The sequence below is a fragment of the Thalassophryne amazonica genome, chromosome 3, assembly GCF_902500255.1.
Source record: "Thalassophryne amazonica chromosome 3, fThaAma1.1, whole genome shotgun sequence".
NCBI lineage: Eukaryota > Metazoa > Chordata > Actinopteri > Batrachoidiformes > Batrachoididae > Thalassophryne > Thalassophryne amazonica.
In genome coordinates, this window is record NC_047105.1 from 58,536,311 (window position 1) to 58,555,779 (window position 19,469).

General features: G+C 39.6%; 1 protein-coding gene across 3 annotated transcripts in view; it reads left to right on the plus strand.

Moving 5' to 3' along the window:
• Positions 1–19,469, plus strand: part of ca16b (carbonic anhydrase XVI b) — a 435,606-nt gene that overhangs the window by 346,721 nt on the left and 69,416 nt on the right. For all 3 annotated transcript variants that reach the window (XM_034166391.1, XM_034166392.1, XM_034166393.1), the window contains 4 exons: positions 1,430–1,622; positions 12,133–12,317; positions 18,618–18,726; positions 18,836–18,885. In XM_034166391.1, the coding sequence (XP_034022282.1) occupies positions 1,430–1,622; positions 12,133–12,317; positions 18,618–18,726; positions 18,836–18,885 (537 nt within the window). The remainder of the gene's footprint in view (positions 1–1,429; positions 1,623–12,132; positions 12,318–18,617; positions 18,727–18,835; positions 18,886–19,469) is intronic.

Consider the following 19,469-nt stretch of genomic DNA (forward strand, 5'->3'; position numbering starts at 1 on the left):
GTACAATTCAGCACTATGTTCTATGTTTAGAGCAAAATTTTGTGATGTGTAATTTGTCTGTGCAGTTTAAATGTATAACAGACCTTGCATAACATTTTTCAATGATTTACTCATGTAAAACCTCATGCAAAATCTGGTGGTGGTGATGGGGGGGGTAGTTCTCATCCCACTAGATGGCAGCGTTCATTTAAAAATGGATTGATGTTCACAGAAATTCCACAGCGCCCCACAATTTCAAGATGTAGCTTCCCAGAATGCACTGCGGCACCAGCAGAGTTCTGGTGTTTCACAGCGCATGTAAACGATGGCAAGCACGGATGTGGATGGCGTTGATTTAGCGAGTTCACAGGCAATTATAATGATGACACATTCTCCCAAGTTGAGAGGGTTATCTAGAGGAAGTGTAGCACCTGTGATGTACTTCTCCAGTGCCCGATGTTGTCTTATTGTCCATACTTCACTGGATTTGTTGACACTGTGCACTGAACCGGAACTTTGCTGACACCGACCTCTCACGTGAGTCACAGAGGACAGAATTCTTTTGCTGGAAGCATCATGCTCGGCAACACCACGGCCGAATTAAAAGGAAGGGCAGGTCAGACTTGGTGGCCTGGTTGTAGATTAATCAAAAAATAACTTAAATACAGTACTTGTGCAAAGTAGCAAGTAGCTCAGTGGATGACCCCCCTACCAATATGTACATCTGGGTTCAATATTCTCAATATTCTTGGCAGGGGTGTACTGTCCACAGGGAATCATAGAGTCATCTGTTTCATGCTGCCGAGTTTGGAGATATCACCAGTATTGACAGGCTTCAGGACCTATGTCGGACTTCTTTAGTTCTATGCAGTGGTCACTTGCATTGTGAGAAAACATCAGCTGCAACAATTTCTATGGGCATGTCCAGCTTACGGGTGCTCCAATGTTGAGGACCGTAGCGGCTGGGGAAGGCTAAGTGGACAGCCAATAGTTCACTTGGCTGCGACAGATAGATGCATACTTTCAAGAGGTGAGGATGGACCAATTATCTGCCTTGGTGGTTTCCATCCAGGAACCAAAGTTGTTCTGTAGTGTATTAGATGCAGCGACCCATAGCACCAATGCATGCTCCCAGACCTCAACACAAATCCGAATACCTACCATGTGGTATGACACGTAGTCGATGGTAAATAGCAGGCTGACTGTTTTTTGGTGCCAGTGTGTTCAGAGAAATAGCAGGGGTGAAACCTCTTCTAGCATCACCAACAAGCCAATGACACAGTTCACACCAGCTACATTTTTAGTACCAGTTATACTTGCACATTTCTGTGTATATTCCTAAATAATTACAGTAATTATAATAATATTTGCCAGTATGTTGTGAAGCAACTGGGAGCAAACAGATTTGTTAACTTTTCTTCAATACATCTCTTTGTGTCTTTTCCTCTAGCTGGAGGCATTTTACTCCATCTTTACGACCGAACAACAGGACCACGTCAAGTCTGTGGAATATCTGAGGAACAACTTCAGGCCCTTACAGAACCTGGGCCATAGGAAAATCTTTAAATCAGCTGTAAAGGATGCATGGCAAAAGGATTTAACTGAGATAATTGGAAGCCCTCAAAGCACCGAGGCTTCAAGAGGTAAGCTACATCTTCTGCACAACATTAGTGTCTGTCATTTGCAATATAACACTACTCTGATCGGCTTTAAAACCAAGGAAGCCCAGTAATTATGACTATGAATGTCAGTAGTTGTAATAGAAGATTCTTACAGGATAAAATCTTTGGTGAATGTTTGCTTTGGACTAAAGACATTTGGGGAGATGAATCAAAGCTCAGCAAATCTTCATCAGAAATCTCATGGAAATTCACTCTAATAATTTTTTTTAGCGTTGTGCTAGTTCACCACCTCTTAATTTTTTTTATTTCACACTCTTCTCCATGCTGAGATGATACAACCTTTTCCCACATTGTTCTATTAATGTTTCTAAATAAAACCAGAATGAAATTGCCAAAAATAACATTTTGTTACTGATCTTATATATTAATTGTGGTTACTATAGTGTGTACTTCTCAAAGTGTAAATATAATTAGTCTTAGCTTTCTTTGATCCTCCTCTGATGTGGACCAATTGCAGTGATTGGGTTCTTATAAGGATGTGAATCAACCATGTTTGTAATATGTTTTCTTCACATTTAGCTTTTTTATGGCATCTCATTGACACTCATTTACTGCACCTCATTCTGGCATCAAATGTAACTTTCCCAATATTTCATGTAGTCTTTGGTTATTATTGTATCTGTTTAGTATTTTTTATGTGTGTATGTTGCAGCCTTTGCTATGACACATCGACATGAGCTGTAGAGACAAATGAGCGAGGCCGCTGCTCCTTATTGTGGTGTTTTTGGTGCCTGGCATGACGAATTGATCTGGAATGCGTGTTGTGAAGTTGGAGCATTGTAACCGGTCCAATGAGCAGTCATCATTAACTAATTAATTGTGGCACAGCTAAAATGCACCCATACAAATGAAGTTGTAAGTTTGTTTTTGTGGCTTGATGTCAGTAGGAAGACTGAATATAAAACGGTCTCTCTTTTTTCTGCTTGCCCTATCTCTGACTCATTTCCTCTTTGTCTCTACCTCATGTAAGAATTAGAGCTGGGCAGTGTTTAAAAATTTTAATCACGAATCGCATGATTTCCACGATTAATCGCATTGTTATCCAAAATCCAAAAATTAATTCAAAAGTAGTATATAGCACAATTTTATTTTAAATGTTCTGCCATTTGAATGAAAGTATGGGCGACACCAGGGGGCACTAGAGCTACCTCTGGATTTGTCCTAGCACCCCCACAGCACCCCCAAGAAAATAATTCCTCATTTATTATTTTAATTTCATTTCATCCCTTGTTTTAAGGCCTTGTCTACACTGAAACTGAACTTGTCCTATACAGTCTTTTTTTCTTTGTCATTTTCCAAAAAGTGTTCTATTCAAGAAATATCTCCGTTCTCACAGATCCAGTGAAACTGTGTGAAAATGCTGTAGTACATATGCCAGGCCTGTATGCGTCTACAAAAAATGGAGAAGACCACGTGGCGCTAACAACGAAAGCTAAAACTTTAGAAGCCGGCTCACGGATTAAATAAAGTCTTTTCATCTGACCTGTTCCCAGGATTCATCATCACAGATGGAAACTGTTCTCCACATGACACCCTTGTTTTTTGGCAGGTCAAGTCTGGAAATGCGTTAATTCCTTATGATGGAAGCTACGTGTTATGGGTTTTTTTAAAGAAGGAAAAAAAACAAAATATGCTAAATTACACTGTAAAATTACCCAGTGAGGTCCAGTAGTCCCCATTGAGAGCAACAGAGGGTGCACGCTGTAAAGTTGTGGCTTTTGCAGTCCTCTCCTTTATGATGCGTTGTGAGGGAATCTCATAAGTGCCGTCATTTCTTGCGATTCTCAGAATGGCTCTCAGACATACGTCCTCCACAACACTAATCGGCCTGAAGTCCGTAGCAATCCATTTCGCTGTCGCCTTTGTTTATCAATAGTTCTCCCACACGCTGCATCTAACGTAGTCTGCTGAAGCCTTGAGCTGCAGTGTGTTTTGTTGAATGATTTGCTCGTATCAGCTGTGTGCGCTGCATTTTGATGATATTTAAAACTCGAAGTACTCCGCTGATTTAAACAAAAGGGAAAAAAAAACAGCTGCATTAACGTGCGATTAAAAAATTGTCTTGCCCAGCCCTAGAAAGAATACTTATTCCAGGGGATGAAAAATTTCCAGTTGTTGGTGGATTTGCGATTTTTTTGTGAGTTGCCTGGGTCATTTTAAAGATCAGTGCAAATCTATTGTGTTTTAAATTCCCTTTAGGTGTTGTATCTGTATTATGTTATTTAGGTCAGGCACCGATTTGGGCACCCCCAATGCTTTGTTAGGTATGGTCACTTTAGCAGAGAATCAGTTATTTTTGCCACAGACAACGCAGCTTTTAAAGTAGAATGCGTTTGTGTTTACATAGGATTTTGTTTTATCGGGGATGGATGTTGCGTGGGGTTGATAAGTGATTCTTGCCGAGTGGGGATTTCTTAAGTGGTGTTATTTGGCATTATTGGATTATTGGGCAAGGGCTAGCTACCTAGATGCTATGTGGTCTGCTTAAACGATGTTTGCTTATTATGTTGAGTAAGTTCGGCCAACTATTGTTTTGTGTATTATACTTATATAGCTCTGCAGTTATTGGTGTTATTACCAGGGTTCTCCCCAGCCACACCATTATGCTGCCATCTAGTGCCGCTATAGTGTAGTGTCATCTCATGATGTTTTAGTGGGAAACTTGGTGGGAATCTAATGGGGCACAAACCCGCTTTTGCTGTAGATTTCACATAAATAACTTCAGCTCTTTATTTTATCATGTTTACATCCAGATGACACAAACAACATGACAAAATGCAAGCGTTACATGAAGCCAGATGTTCAGAGGATGGTCTCTGCATTTTTTGTTTGGTCTTGGCGGGACCACAGCCCGTGCGGGGCGCAGCAATCGCTTGCCAGTCTGGGGAGGAGGCACGCTGACTCCGAGCGTCACAGAGGCAGGTGCACAGCCAATTCAATCAACTCTGTCTGCCGCGGGATCAATCAGATCAGAGGCTGAGAACGATACTGCAGCCTCTGTGACAGTGAACAGGGAGGCTTTTATGAAGAAAACAGCAGAATGGAATATAAAATTATTCAGGTACCGAGACACACTTTGTGATTTTGGGGATGGACAGTGGCGTGCATCATTTCCATTCATCTATGGGACATGTCACATTGAAGTCATAACATTTCCGAGTGTTTCCAGCATTTCTTAGAGGAAAATGTCTCAGTGTGCACTTGAATGCTGCTAACGTTAAAAACGAAACCACAGATTAATTACAAAGTTTACATAAGTGTGATATCATGTTATGATGACTCGTTATTTTAAGTGATAACTGTTCATTTTGATGCAGTAAGTAAGTAAATAAATTGAAGTATATTTATGTAGTACAGGTGAAGAAAAGTGGTATTTACTAAGTATATTTGTAAATTCTTGTGATAATGCTACTAGAGGAGTGCTTTTTGAATAAGGAAAATTTGTTTTTTGTTTTGTTTTTGTTTTTTTTTCCTCACCAAAATGGGTGCTGCATTCACTGTAATTTATTGTCTGGAATAGCCCCAGATTGCATCTCAGAGCTTCTAGAATTAAAAAATTTTGTGGGGGTGGGGGGCATGCCCCCATAGTAATTTTGGGTTTCAGCTTTGTTTGGTTTCAGCTTTTTTTGGTTTTCACCACTTTGATCCCTGTTATTTAATAGGAGGATCTGGAATTAGATGGTGTCAGTCCTGTCCTTAGAGATGACACATCTCAAGGTTGTTTAAGGCTGTTAAATATGAGCACAGTGTGAGTGATGGTTGTGCATCTAAATGGTCAGCGGCAAAATAGGTTCATGTGTGTAGAGATTGATATCTTAAATGCATTGACTGCCATTATATTATTGGCTGGATGTGTGTAAAAGTATCAGCATCTTCAATACCAGATGATACCTGAGTCAAAACTAGATTTTTGCGAGATTGTTCCATTCCATTGTGTAGGGTCAGTGACCTGCTTGAAAAAACTAGCAGCTGTAGAGCCTGACATTTGAGATAGTACACTTCCAAGCAATGTAAGGACTGCTGTGGGGAGTTTTTTATTATTATTATTATTATTATTTTGCAGGCAATACAAGAGATGGGTGAAGGTACTGATTAACCCTTTTCTTTTAAATGTAGATCACAATGTAACAACATTTTAATGACAAAACACCTTCAGCTGCACAGTGTAGTTTTCATTGTGTCGGAGCATGTAGCTTTTGGGTTGGTACTGTTGGCAAAGAAATGGTTTTGAGCTGAGGTTTTCTGAAAACAGACTAAAACATTTTCAACATTTTGTTGGGTTGTTGTTTAGAAACACTGTGTACCTGAAATCAATGTTGTTGATGTGATGAAGATAAAGGAGACGGCTCTCAAATGGACAGGATCTAATGACTATTTGCTAGTTATATCCTTGTGCTGAAGTCCACAAGTGAATTTGTGCGTGTGTGTGGGTGGGTGGGTGGGGGAGCTGATGTGCACATATTAAGTGCCGACATGAAGACAGAACTTTTTACAGTTGGTACAGATTTTTACAAAGCAATGAGGTTCATCAGCTTTATTTTTTTCTCCCCTCTATGGGGAGAAAAACACAGCATATCAAGCGTATTTAAAGCTGTAATACTGAAGATTGAAGTGTTATTTTGGGTCAATAAATACTTTGGACTGAAATACACACTTCTTTAATATTCTCAGACTTCTGAGAATTCAGAAGTTTACAGACCTCTGCAATGCCGTCTGAATCTTGTAGTAAGTGCTTAGTGGTTAGCGCTTTTGCCTCACAGCAAGGAGGTCATGGGTTCGATTCCCACCTGTGGGCTTTCTGTGTGGAGTTTGCCTGCGTGGATTTCCTCAAGGGGCTCTGGTTTCCTCCCACATCTAAGGACACGCAGGTTAGGTGAACTGGAGACTTTATAATTGTCCAGGTCTCACTTGCAAAACAGGTCCCAGTCTCAATGGGATTAACTTGGTTCAATAAAGATTTCAAAAAAAAAAAAAAAGTGCTAGAAATCCATTTTCTTTTGCAATTTTTTAGGAGATAAATGTAATTATTAAACGGCATGTTAGGCGATATAGTGAATTAAAATGTGAAATAAAATAAACTAAAAACCCCGGTACAGCTCTTAACATCATAATTTTATGATACGTAGGTTATATTTTATATGCAGAGATAGTGGTTAAATGGTCAAGTGCGCTTGCTGTCAGGGAGGGAGGTTCCCAGTTCAAGGCCACCCCTGCCCACTCTACATGTAATCTGGAGTTGTGTCAGGAAGTGAATCCGGTGTAAAACATGCAGATCTACTGTGGTGACCCCAAGTGCAAACAAGGGAGAATCCAGATGGACTTACTGACTAGTCTCTATTTTATATAATTTTAAATGCTGGTAAATTGTTTTATTATGCTATATGGTCATAGTCATGTCAGTTTGTATGTGCTGAAAAATTCTAATAAGTACAGTTTAGATTAATTTAAGAGCATTTATATTATGGATTTTGCACTGGTGTCAGTCTGGACTGCTGAAATTATGGTAATATGACATTACTTGTGCTGAGTGTGAGGATTCCAGCAATTGGAAAAGGCCAATGGAGCACCCGCATATCACCTGACTGCAACAGAGTCATGGCTACATTTGGGAGGTACAGCTGGGCGGGTGGTCTTCCTGGGTGGTTGCCAATGAGGACCCAGGACAGTTCTATAGTGGGGAGGGTGTGTGTGCTCTCACACTTCAGAGACGAGTTGGCCATGAAGGTCTTTTTTTCCTCCAGCGCAGTATTTTTATTCTTTATTTAAGTGTATTTTTGGGAAAAAAAAAAAAACCTTGTCATTCCAGCATCTGCATTTAAAGTCTTCAGATATACTTGACAGCCTTGAGAGGAAAGAATCAGTGGAGCTGCTTCTTGTCTGTTCATTGCAGTCAGATCTGACAGAAAGATTTTGTTCGTTATGTTCCACACAGTGTTGCAAGATTTTTTTTTATTTTTTTTTATTTTTTTATTTTTTACCACCCTGAAGTCAGAAGATTTACAAACATTTTTATCGCGACATAATATTATGTTGAATGATTTTTTTTGTCCTTTTTACTGAACTTGAAGTAAAATATATTGCTGAATGTATTTTGTAAGCACTGCAAGCAGACATTTAGCTGCCAGTGAGTGTGTTAGATGCTAACAGATAAACAGCTGTGTGTGTTAAAAAAAAAACAAAAACAGGCTGTAGATTGTTTTGAGAAAATGATCCCAGTTATTGTGAAGCATCTTGAAAATTCAAGCTCCAATGTGATATCATGAAAGTGTTTGATGGCAAATAAGCGCTCGCCTCTCAATTATCCAGATTTAGAGCGTATGTGAATTTAAGTGGGACTGTTTCAAGGCTGATGTTTGAAACGATGATGAGTGTCATAACGTCACTGATACAGGCAGTAAAATCACTCTGACATCCACAGCTGTTATTAAATTACTCTTTGTGAGGTGCTGAGGCTGACAAAGAACATTTGATGGGTACAACGCGTTTTACGCCTGTCACACCTCATCAGCACGCCAGCATTTTCTTGCTATTGTTGTTTATTCCTCCCAGCATGACTTTTACTGATTTTTCTCTCACCCTGTCTGAATTTGACATATGATGGTGCCTAATTTACACCACAGCTTCACTTTGTAAATGGAGAAAACTGTGGTGACAGTTTCAGTTTGGCAGACACACAGTGTGCACAGAACGGGTTGACACTGGTTCTTGATTGCCGGTGCCCTGATGTGCTGAGAATTATGTCCAGATTGTCCCTGACTCACACTGACTGGAGTCATTTCTAAACAGTCATGCTGCAGCCTACAGTGCCACCTTGAGGTGAACTGACATGTTAATTCATCCTCCTCATGCGTGATTTTGAATGTTCCAGACATTCAAAGCCGTGCACATCATGCACAGCTTTGTTAGGAATCGCATTTTAAACACTGCAAGTGACTTTGTATTCTGTGTGGAAAAACTCCCTGTGCAGTTTTTGATGGGATGAAAGACTTTGTTCAGACTGATGAGCTGCACTGCCTCCAGACATTGTGGGTAAATCAATCAAGCCTTCAGGAGTGTTTTTGTTATTGAGTTGCTGTATTATCATCTCCTTAAAGCAGCTTCTCAAGTGAGGATTGTTAAGTCATTGGCAGACCGTAATAATAGCCTTGTCAAAAGTGACCTGGGTTTTGTTCACAGCCCGCTCGTCAGTGGACTAATCTATGTGGTCAAGCTCTCCACCCATCCAGAGCTTTTCATTTTCCCCCAGGAATAAATAATTTAAATCAGAAGAGTTGTTCACTTTTACATCTTACTGCTGCCTCTAACTGGAGGTGCTGTTCTTGAAGCAGTGCCAACCAGCACTATTTTGTCATAATCATTATGAATGAATGAATGAGTTTATTTATTTCAGCACACACACACACACACAAAAATCCTCCTCGGCACAAAAAACTGATTTCTCAGTTAGCCAATGTGGCCAAAAGAGCGTAGGCAGAAGCAAAGCTTATATACACCTACCCCTTTTACTTTAAGAAAATATAGTAATGACAACAAATACAAAAAGAGCAAAACACAGACATTTGAAAATAATCAGTGAACTTAAATTTCTCATCACAACAAAATAAATAATAGCGCACAACGCGCAATCCAAAATAAATAGTAAAAAAATCAGTAAACTTAATTGACCATACTGTAACAAGAAATTATATTCTTTTTATAAAGTCTTTTAAAACCAACTAGAGTACCGCATAATTTAATATTTTCGGAACAGTTGTTCCAAATGTTTACTCCTTTTACAGATATACTGATTTTTGTACAGTAGTTTGAGTCCTTGGTTTATCAAATAATAATATTCCTCTCAAATTATGACTGTAGTCCTTCATTGTAAACAGATTTTGGACATGTTGAGGTGTTAGTTTGTTTTTTGCTTTATACATGGTTTGTATGGTAATATAATCAACTATGTCCTTGAATTTCAAAATGTTTAAGCAGATATAGTGGGTTGCTTGGCTCACAGTAAGGGTAAGGTTTATTACTGCTAATTTTTATGGCTTTTTTTTTGCAGTAGAAATATTGAATTAGTGTTTGTTTTATATGCATTTTCCTAAACCTCAATGCAATATGTCATACATGGAGCTATTAATGAATGATTTAAAGTCGGTAGTGAATATTGACAGTGGGAATCTTGGGCTTTATACAGAATTGCAATGGATTTTGACATTTTGGATTTAACATAATTTATGTGTGTTTTCCAGCTTAATTTATCATCAATATTAACTCAGAGAAATTTGGTTTGTTACAAATTGTATTTCATTTTGATTTCACACACATGAATTTGATATATTGCACCATTAATATGAACATTTCTTAGAAACGTTCACGTTTGCTGCCAAGCAGGGTCAAAAACGAGTCGTCTTGTCTCCAATAGTTTTTTTTTATTTTTTTTATCATGATTGTAGTAGCAGAGTCAGACTCCAGTGCTTGTGCTAACCATGGAAATATAGACTGGAATGGACGTGCGCTCCTCAGTCTATTAGCGTCGCTCAGGACAGGAAGGTGCCATTACTAAGGGTGGAGATGTGCCGATCATCATTAATAAACTGACCACTTTTTTTGTACTAGCGTCACTATTTCTTAACGGATTTTAATAAATGTAGGCTTGTTTTAAAACCATTTCAAAGCTCTTTCTAATGAACCTATGCATGTGTGGGTGAAAAAAAACCTTTCTGTAAAATGCAGAAATTTGGGGAAATTATGACAAACTGTGCTGCTTTTCTCTCTCTATTGTCGCTATTTGTTAACAGATTTTAATAAAAAAGTAGGCTTGTTTTAAAGCCCTTTAATTGCTCTTTCTAATGAACCCATACATGTCTGGGTAGAAAAAAATGTTATATGTAAAGTGTGCAAATTTGGGGAAAATATGCCATTCTGTTCATTTACTGTGATGGTTTTTTTTCCTGTCATCATAATTCTCCGTGGATGTTTATAAATGAAGCCTTGTAAGTTGTATTCATGCTGATTAAAAGCCCTAACGAACCCATACATGCCTGGATAAACAATCCTTATGTATTAAAATATAAATCTGAAGTATGCCTTGCCATTGTGCTCATTTACCTTGCTGCTTTTTCCACTGTAATATTATTGCTAGTCTTTTAATAACAACATATATATGATTTTTACTAACATTTTATTACAAGTAGATATAAAGCCATTCAGAATTTATGACTTTTGACCCTGTCAGGGTAAAAAGTACCTCCTCCATCCCCTCCAACCACACTGTTAAAATTTAAATGCCTCCTGTGACCACCATGTACATATCATATTAAACAACAACTGCAAGTATATATATATAGACATAAATATATTTAAACATTTTTGTTTCCATATCTGTATGCATGTGAACGCAGCTTAATGAAAAGAACTTATAGCGTTGAGTTATAGTCTCAGTATATTGATATTAAATTGTGACATAACGACTTTAAAATAGACATTTGTTTTACATAATTACATTAAGGCTATTGTACAGTTCATTTTAGTATTGGAGAATTTGTTTTTGTAGTTGGTGCAGTTGATGGTGAAGCACTGGCTGCCTTTTTTCCCCTCATTTCGCTTCTGTTTAATAGGTGCCTTAACTGGCTCAAGGCGCTCTGTCCACCCTTAGTAATGGCCACCGTGCGGCACGCCGCTAGTCACGTGGCGTCCATTCCAGTCTCTGTTTCCATGGCGCTAACAATAGTTCCCAAAGACCAAAGCAATCAAAATTATGGGATTAAATATTAGGTTTGTTGTATAATCTACAATGAAAATAATGATTTATCTATCTAAAAGAGGTCACTCCGGAAGAGGAATTCTGGAAAAGCAAAACGACTAAGTACTGTCTATCAATATCAGTGTTTTTCCTCTACTGCATTATAGGCCTGGCTTCCTGACAGGCTAACGAGAGCACTCGCCAGGCCAGAAGTAGTTTTTTAATGATGCCAACAAAAAATAACAGACAAAATAACTGACAGTAACTTCAAATATCTATTAATCAGTAATTATTTTGAATTATCCTCATCACTCTGTAGGAAGACTGTTGAACTCACACACAGCTCAGTCATGATTTGAAAAAAAACAGCAAATGAGACTTGCTTAACATAATGAAAATATAAACCTATTATTGTTTGCTTTGTCTCTGCTTAAATAGGTCTGCATTCTAACCACTTATTTTCAAAGAATAAATAAATTCTATGTAAATAAATAAATGCCCACATTCAATCAAAAAATATATGAAAAAAAATAAAATAAAAACATACACATAAAGCTTATTATTAAAAAATTGTTTTAGTGCATTCAGCAACAGATAAAGTTTTTTTTATTATTAAGAATTCCTATGGAAAAATATACTCGTATATGATCACAGTTCATTCTCAAAAACGTCATGTGTCCATCTGCATTCCATCATTAGGATATGGCATCACTAAGGGGTAATACCTCTGTTCTTGTGTTTCAGTGTGTAGCAGTGCCCCAGTAAGCATGAAGATCCAGCCACTGAACCAGACAGCACTGATGGTGAGCTGGCAGCGCCCACTGACCATCTACCACCCACCTATCACCAGTTATATGGTTTCGTACAGCTGGGTGAAACGTGATATTGCAGACGAAAAGACTTTCACCAAGACTGGAGACGAGAGCATGGTCAGTAATACCATCATCATCATATTTGTGTCTAATCAGAGGACTAAAGCAAGGGTTGTCAAGATTTTTTTATTTGATTTTGTTGTTGCTGTCTTGTGTGTGTGTGTGTGTGTGTGTGTGTGTGTGTGTGTGTGTGTGTGTGTGTGTGTGTGTGTGTGTGTGTGTGTGTGTGTGTGTGTGTGTGTGTGTGTGTGTGTGTGTGTGTGTGTGTGTGTGTGTGTGTGTGTGTGTGGAGGGGGTTCCAATTGTCCTGGAACAAGGTCCAGGCTTTCATGGATTTGGCATCAAAAGTCGAAGACAGGATGTGTCAAAGGTACTGAACTTGTAGAGACAGTCACATACAGTGAGGAAAATAAGTATTTGAACACCCTGCGGTTTTGCAACTTCTCCCACTTAGAAATCATGGAGAGGTCTGAAATTTTCATCTTAGGTGCATGTCCACTGTGAGATCTAATCTAAAAAAAAAAATCTGGAAATCACAATGTATGATTTTTTTAAATAATTTATTTGTATGTTACTGCTGCAAATAAGTATTTCAACACCTGTGAAAATCAATGTTAATATTTGGTACAGTAACCTTTGTTTACAATTACAGAGGTCAAATGTTTCCTGTAGTTTTTCACCAGGTTTGCACACACTGCAGCAGGGATTTTGGTCCACTCCTCCATACAGATCTTCTCTAGATCTTTCAGGTTTGGAGTTTCAGCTCCCTCCAAAGATTTTCTATTGAGTTCAGGTCTGGAGACTGGCCAGGCCACTCCAGGACCTTGAAATGCTTATTACAGAGCCCCTCCTTAGTTGCCCTGGCTGTGTGTTTGGGGTCATTGTCATGCTGGAAGACCCAGCCATGACCCATTTTCAATGCTCTTACTGAGGGAAGGAGGTTGTTTACCAAAATCTCGTAATACATGACCCCATCCATCCTCCCTTCAATACGGTGCAGTTGTCCTGTTCCCTTTGCAGAGGAGCACCCCCAGAGTATGATGTTTCCACCCCCATGCTTCACGGTTGGGATGGTTTTCTTGGGGTTGTTCTCATCCTCTAAACATGGTAAGTGGAGTTGATTCCAAAAAGCTCTATTCTGGTCTCATCTGACCACATGACCTTCTCCCATGCTTCCTCTGGATCATCCAGATGGTCACTGGTGAACTTCAGATGGGCCTGAACATGTGCTGGCTTGAGCAGGGGGACCTTATTGCTGCCCTGCAGGATTTTAAACCACGACAGCATCATGTGTTACTAATGTAATCTTTGTGACTGTGGTCCCAGCTCTCTTCAGGTCATTGACCAGGTCCTCTTGTGTAGTTCTGAGCTTTCTCAGACTCATCCTTACCCCACAAAGTGAGATCTTGCATGGAATCCCAGACCGAGGGAGATTGACAGTCATCTTGTGTTTCTTCTTTCTAATAAATAATCATAACAGTTGTCTTCTACCAAGCTGCTTGCCTGTTGTCCTGTGGTCCATCCCAGCCTTGTGCAGGTCTACAGTTTTGTCCTTGGTGTCCATAGACAGCTCTTTGGTCTTGGCTATGATGGACAGGTTGGAGTGTGATTGATTGAGTGTGTCTTTGATTGAATGTGACAGGTGTCTTTTATTCAGGTTCAAACAGGTGCATTTAATACAGGTAAACAGTGCAGAATAAGAGGGCTTCTTAAAGAAAAATTAACAGGTCTGTGAGAGCCAGAATTCAGTGGACATGCACCTAAGATGAAAATTTCAGACCCCCTCCATGATTTCTAAGTGGGAGAACTTGCAAAACCACAGGGTGTTCAAATACTTATTTTCCTCACTGTATCTCAGCAGTGACAGTCATGTCTGTGGGTCCTCGGCCTATGAAAGACAGATAGAGAGACACCTGGGCAGACCTTATTGAATCATGAGGTTGCTTGTACAGAGGTGTTTGGAGATGCCAATATCTTTGCACTAGAGTGCAAAGTTGAAGTTGAAAGTTGAAGTCTTTAGGGCAGGGGTGGCCAAGTTCGGTCCTCGAGAGCCACATTCCTGACACTCTTAGTTGTCTCCCTGCTCCAACACACCTGAATCCAATGAAAAGCTTATTAAAAGTCTGCTAACGAGTCTTTCATTGGATTCTGGTGTGTTGGAGCAGGGAGACAACTAAGAGTGTCAGGAATGTGGCTCTTGAGGACCGAACTTAGCCACCCCTGCTTTTGGGTCCTGGTGCTTCCTGTCTTACTGTATGGTTGTGAGACTTGGACACCAACGCTAACATGTGACATAAAGTGATGGCTGGATGTTGTTGGTGTCTTTTTGCAGGATACTTGGGTACTGCTGGAACTAGCAGTCACTTAGGGAGAATAAGATCAGCTATGGGATATTGGTCATGTGGTGCATTTCTCAATGCATGATCCATCACACAGGGGCCTCAGTGTTTAGGACCTCAGTGATTTTTACAAATGCAAAGGAACACTTATGCTTCACCTGGCTGCAGCGAACAGATGGCTACTTTCTAGAGGTGGTGATGGACCAGTTGTCTGAGTGGTTGCCATCCATGACACCAAGGAGGTTCCTTGGTGTCATGGATGGCATGGATGGCATGCTTTTCTCTTTGAAAGCCTGAGGAAAATGGGACGTTCAAGACATTGTTCAGAAGAACAGCGTAGTTTGAATAAAAAGTTGATTGGAGAGGGGAAAACTTATACGCAGGTGCAAAAAATTATAGGCTGTTCATCTACAATGATCTCCAATGCTTTAAAATGGACAAAAAACCAGACACATGGAAGAAAATGGAAAACAACCATCAAGAAGAAGAAGATAGAAGAATAACCAGAATGGCAAAGGCTCACCCATTGATCAGCTCCAGGATGATCAAAGACAGTCTGGTGTTACTGTAAGTGCTGTGACAGTTATGCCTAGTCTACACTGGCAAACTTGACCAAACTTTTGTTTCCAAACATTACCAAATACCACGTTTGCTTATGTTTGGCTTGGGCGTCCATACTATGAAACAGTACCAAACATTACCAAACATTGGTGGTGTTTGCAAACAAATGTTTGCTAGTGTAGACTAGGCTTTAGAAGACGCCTGTGTGAAGCTAATTTATTTGCAAGAATCCCCCCCAAAGTCCCCCTGTTAAATAAAAGACGTGCAGAATAGGTTACAGTTTGTCAAAGAACACATCATCTGGTCTAAAGAGAAATGGAGGAATATTTTGTGGACTGATGAGAGTAAAACTGTTCTTTTTGGGTCCAAGGGCCGCAGACAGTTTGTGAGACGACCCCCAAACTCTGAATTCAAGCCACAGTTCACAGTGAAGACAGTGAAGCATGGTGGTGCAAGCATCATGATATGGGCATGTTTCTCCTACTATGGTGTTGGGCCTATATATCGCATACGAGGTATCATGGATCAGTTTCAATATGTCAGAATAGTTGAAGAGGTCATGTTGCCTTATGCTGAAGAGGACATGCCCTTGAAATGGGTGTTTCAACAAGGCAATGACCCCAAGCACACTAGTAACTGAGCAAAATCTTGGTTCCAAACCAGCAAAATGAATGCCTTGCAGATGTAAAGAAATCATGAAAAACTGTGGTTATACAACTAAATACTAGTTTAGTGATTCACAGGATTGCTAAAAAAGCAGTTTGAACATAATAGTTTTGAGTTTGTAGCATCAACAGCAGATGCTACTATTACTGTGAACACCCCCTTTTCTACATTTTTTTTTTTTACTAATAGCCCAATTTCATAGCCTTAAGAGTGTGCATATCATGGATGCTTGGTCTTGTTGGATTTGTGAGAATCTACTGAATCTACTGGTACCTTGTTTCCCATGTAACAATAAGAAATATACTCAAAACCTGGATTAATCTTGTTAGTCACATAGCACAACTATTATTCTGAACACTACTGTATTCCCAGGAATCATATCACAAAACAAATAAAACTAGTTTCCACTCTCATGTCAATGTGTATGACAGACTCAGAGGTGTCCTGAAAGAACTTGTGCATGTGAAATTTGGTTCTCCCTTACATTTTTACGAAGTGTGTTCTCCATGTGACTGCCTGCTCTGAACTGTCATGTCTGTACCGTGACATACTGTTCCACTCATAACCACAGTGGATCTAGTACAGATCCACAATGGAATCTGGCACAGGTTTACACCAGATTCCCTTCCTTACGTAACAGCACATTACATGGATAATGGCCACTTGAACCAGGAACCTTCTCTTTTGGAAGTAAGTGCACTGAGCACTTGAACACCACACTTCCCATACAAAATAAAAACACCAAAGTAATTAAATATATAACTTGAATGGCATTCTTGTGAAACCTTTTTTTAACCTGGAAAAAAAGAAGAAAACTGCATCCCACTTTGACACATAAGAACATGCTCTGAACTCTATAAGAAACGCGGGTGATTATGCAAGTGTAGTCCTTTAGATCTCAATTCAGCTTTTGATGCCAGCGGTGTTGTAATTCATGTTGTCTTCCTTAAACATCGAGTTGTCATTTCACTGCTAAAGCTCAGACTGCTCCTCTCCAGCAGAACACTCACTGCTTCAACACAAATATATCCTTCTCTGCAGGGGGCTACACCTCCATAGTTGTTCTTATTTGCAATATATACTCTGATCCCTGGTCACATACCCTTCTGTTTGTGAACATCTAGCTCCCTGCTGTGCTTGTTTAAATCCCAGTGACCCCCGACTGTTTCGTCAGTCTGCATGAGTGGATCTTTTGATATAAACACAAGAAGAAAACATCCGCCCATCATCACAGAGCCCCCGGTTCAGTTTTCAGTGGTGTGGATTCACACTGTTGATGACTTTTGGTGCGAAGCTGGTGTTTGAACACATGCTTGTTGCTTTTATGAGGAACACTATTTGGGAAGGCACTGAGCTCGTATTTCTTCTGTTGTGCCCCCCCCACACACACATTCATTTTGACTTGTTGAGGGAAATGTGTCCTAGGATTGAACAGTTTTGGGGGACTTTATTGTCTTGGTCAAGGACACTAGTCAGGGATCAAACCAGCGGCCCTTCAGTTTGTTGAAATCCCATTTTCATGACTCTAGGACAGTTCTTACTTCTGTGCTTGTGCAGGTCTGTGTTGTTTCTGGAAAACACAAAGAAGAGAATTATGGTTAATCTGATAAAGCATTATTAGGACATACCCATGCTAGGCCCACTTGCCTTGGACCATGAGTGAGCAAGTAATTATCCACTCAGTACTGAGTTTAGCCAGATTCGGATGAGGTTAGTTTTATATGGGGAAGTGAAATAATGCAATATTTATGATGACAGCATAGCACTGAGTGAAAAGCTAAAAAATAAAAAGACAGAGATGGGAGTGGCTACTCAATGAACAGGCTCGATGCACAGAAATGAAATGAAAATGACTGATATGGTGCATTCACACTCCTCTTAAATTGCACGCTGCCAATTCATAGCAATATGTCATTTCAGCTGCATGATGGAACTGAACCCTAACAAAATATTGGAAAAAAAATTCTAAAGCTTGAAATTTGACATGCTTCGCTATGAAATTAGGTTGAAAATTCCTGGCTGCTTCAACATAGCACTTTTTGGAACTGTATGTAGTAACCCAGTGGTACACTGTAAAGGTGCGTAGAGATGCAACCCTGTGCTCATGTTGGTCGAGATAGTGCTGATGTGCATCAGTGCGTGTCAAAAAGTTTCAAATAGCAGGCTTTAGTTTCTGCAACTCCTGAGTCAACCTTAGAATTTTTTGTGATTGTTGCTGTTGTTTGCAGCTGAACATCAGTCGCTACTTTCCTCTATGTATTTACAGTCAGGTAATACTGCCATTATTTTCTCTTCCAGCAGGTGCCGTTATTTCTCACTGATTTTCTGACATTGAAGGTGCAATGTAAAGTCATATGAGAACTGCATAATACATTTAACTAAGATGATAAAAAGTAAGCCCTTTGGCTGCTGGCTTGTTTGGCATTCAGGGATGCCACAGTAAATCTAAGGTGGACCTGCATGTTAAATTTGCACAGGTTTTACACATTACATAGAGAAATGTGGCCAGGGGTGGGGTTTGAACCGGCAACCTTCAAAATGAAACCAAGAGCACTAAGCACTTGGTCACCACCCCTGCCATTTAACTTAGACCATCAAATTTTTAAAAGGTTCCAACTATCCTAGTTTAGAATAGTTACAGAGCCATGGTGTAGCAAACACATTTTAATGATTTTCTATATCCAAACCTTTGCAAAATTATGCTTCTGAGAAATACAGGGTTTATTTTATTTTATTTTTTGCATATATTTTATGTGGTTCAACATATGCATGTGTATGTTTTCTCTTGCAGAAAGCGGTGATAACCAATGTGTCTCCTGACATCCTGTACCTGTTCAGAGTGCAGGCAGTGTGTCAACACGACCTGCGCAGTGATTTCAGTCAAACGCTGCTGTTTAGAGGTAGTGCCCATCGTGCAACCATGCATTTGGGAAAATGCAAACAAACACACAGACACACATTTCTAAATGCTTTCTAAGGATTTTTAAATATCTTCTATCATCCCCCCAGCTAATACAACAAGAATATTTGAAGGATCTCGAATAGTGAAGACTGGGATGGTGAGTTCACTAGAGGATTGCAACATAAAGCTGTTTCACAGGGCGCCGTTCCATCCCTTTCATCCCAAATAGCAAATCAGTGTGTGTTTTGAAGCATCACACTAATTCCTTGATAAATCTTTTGTCAGTCTTGAACAAACTTGGCCTACGTAGTCATTACGGTTATCATTGGCACCAGTTTTGAAATCCGAGTGAAATTTTCAAGCTGTTGAACAGTTTCATCTCGATTCACCAAATCTGCATCATTATGTAGTCACTTCCAGGTGTTTTTAGTCTTAACAGCTTTAGTAATATCAAACATCGTTAAACAGGGTAGTCCTAGTGAGTACAGCTTGAAACGTGTTTGATTGTGCTCCATCGGGGTAAAAATTCGTAGTGGTTCTGGCTGACAATGCAGACAGATGCAGCTTTACTTTTTACTTTACTTTACTCTACATTTTATGTGGGTTGCCAGGTATGCACTTTGTAGGCCAGGAGACAAGCCGGCTGTTTTTGCAGTTTTTCTAGGTCGTGGGTGATCGTAATAGAGGGGTGCCCTGTGGAATAAGGATGTTACATGTTAGTGATGTTAATGTGATTCTGTT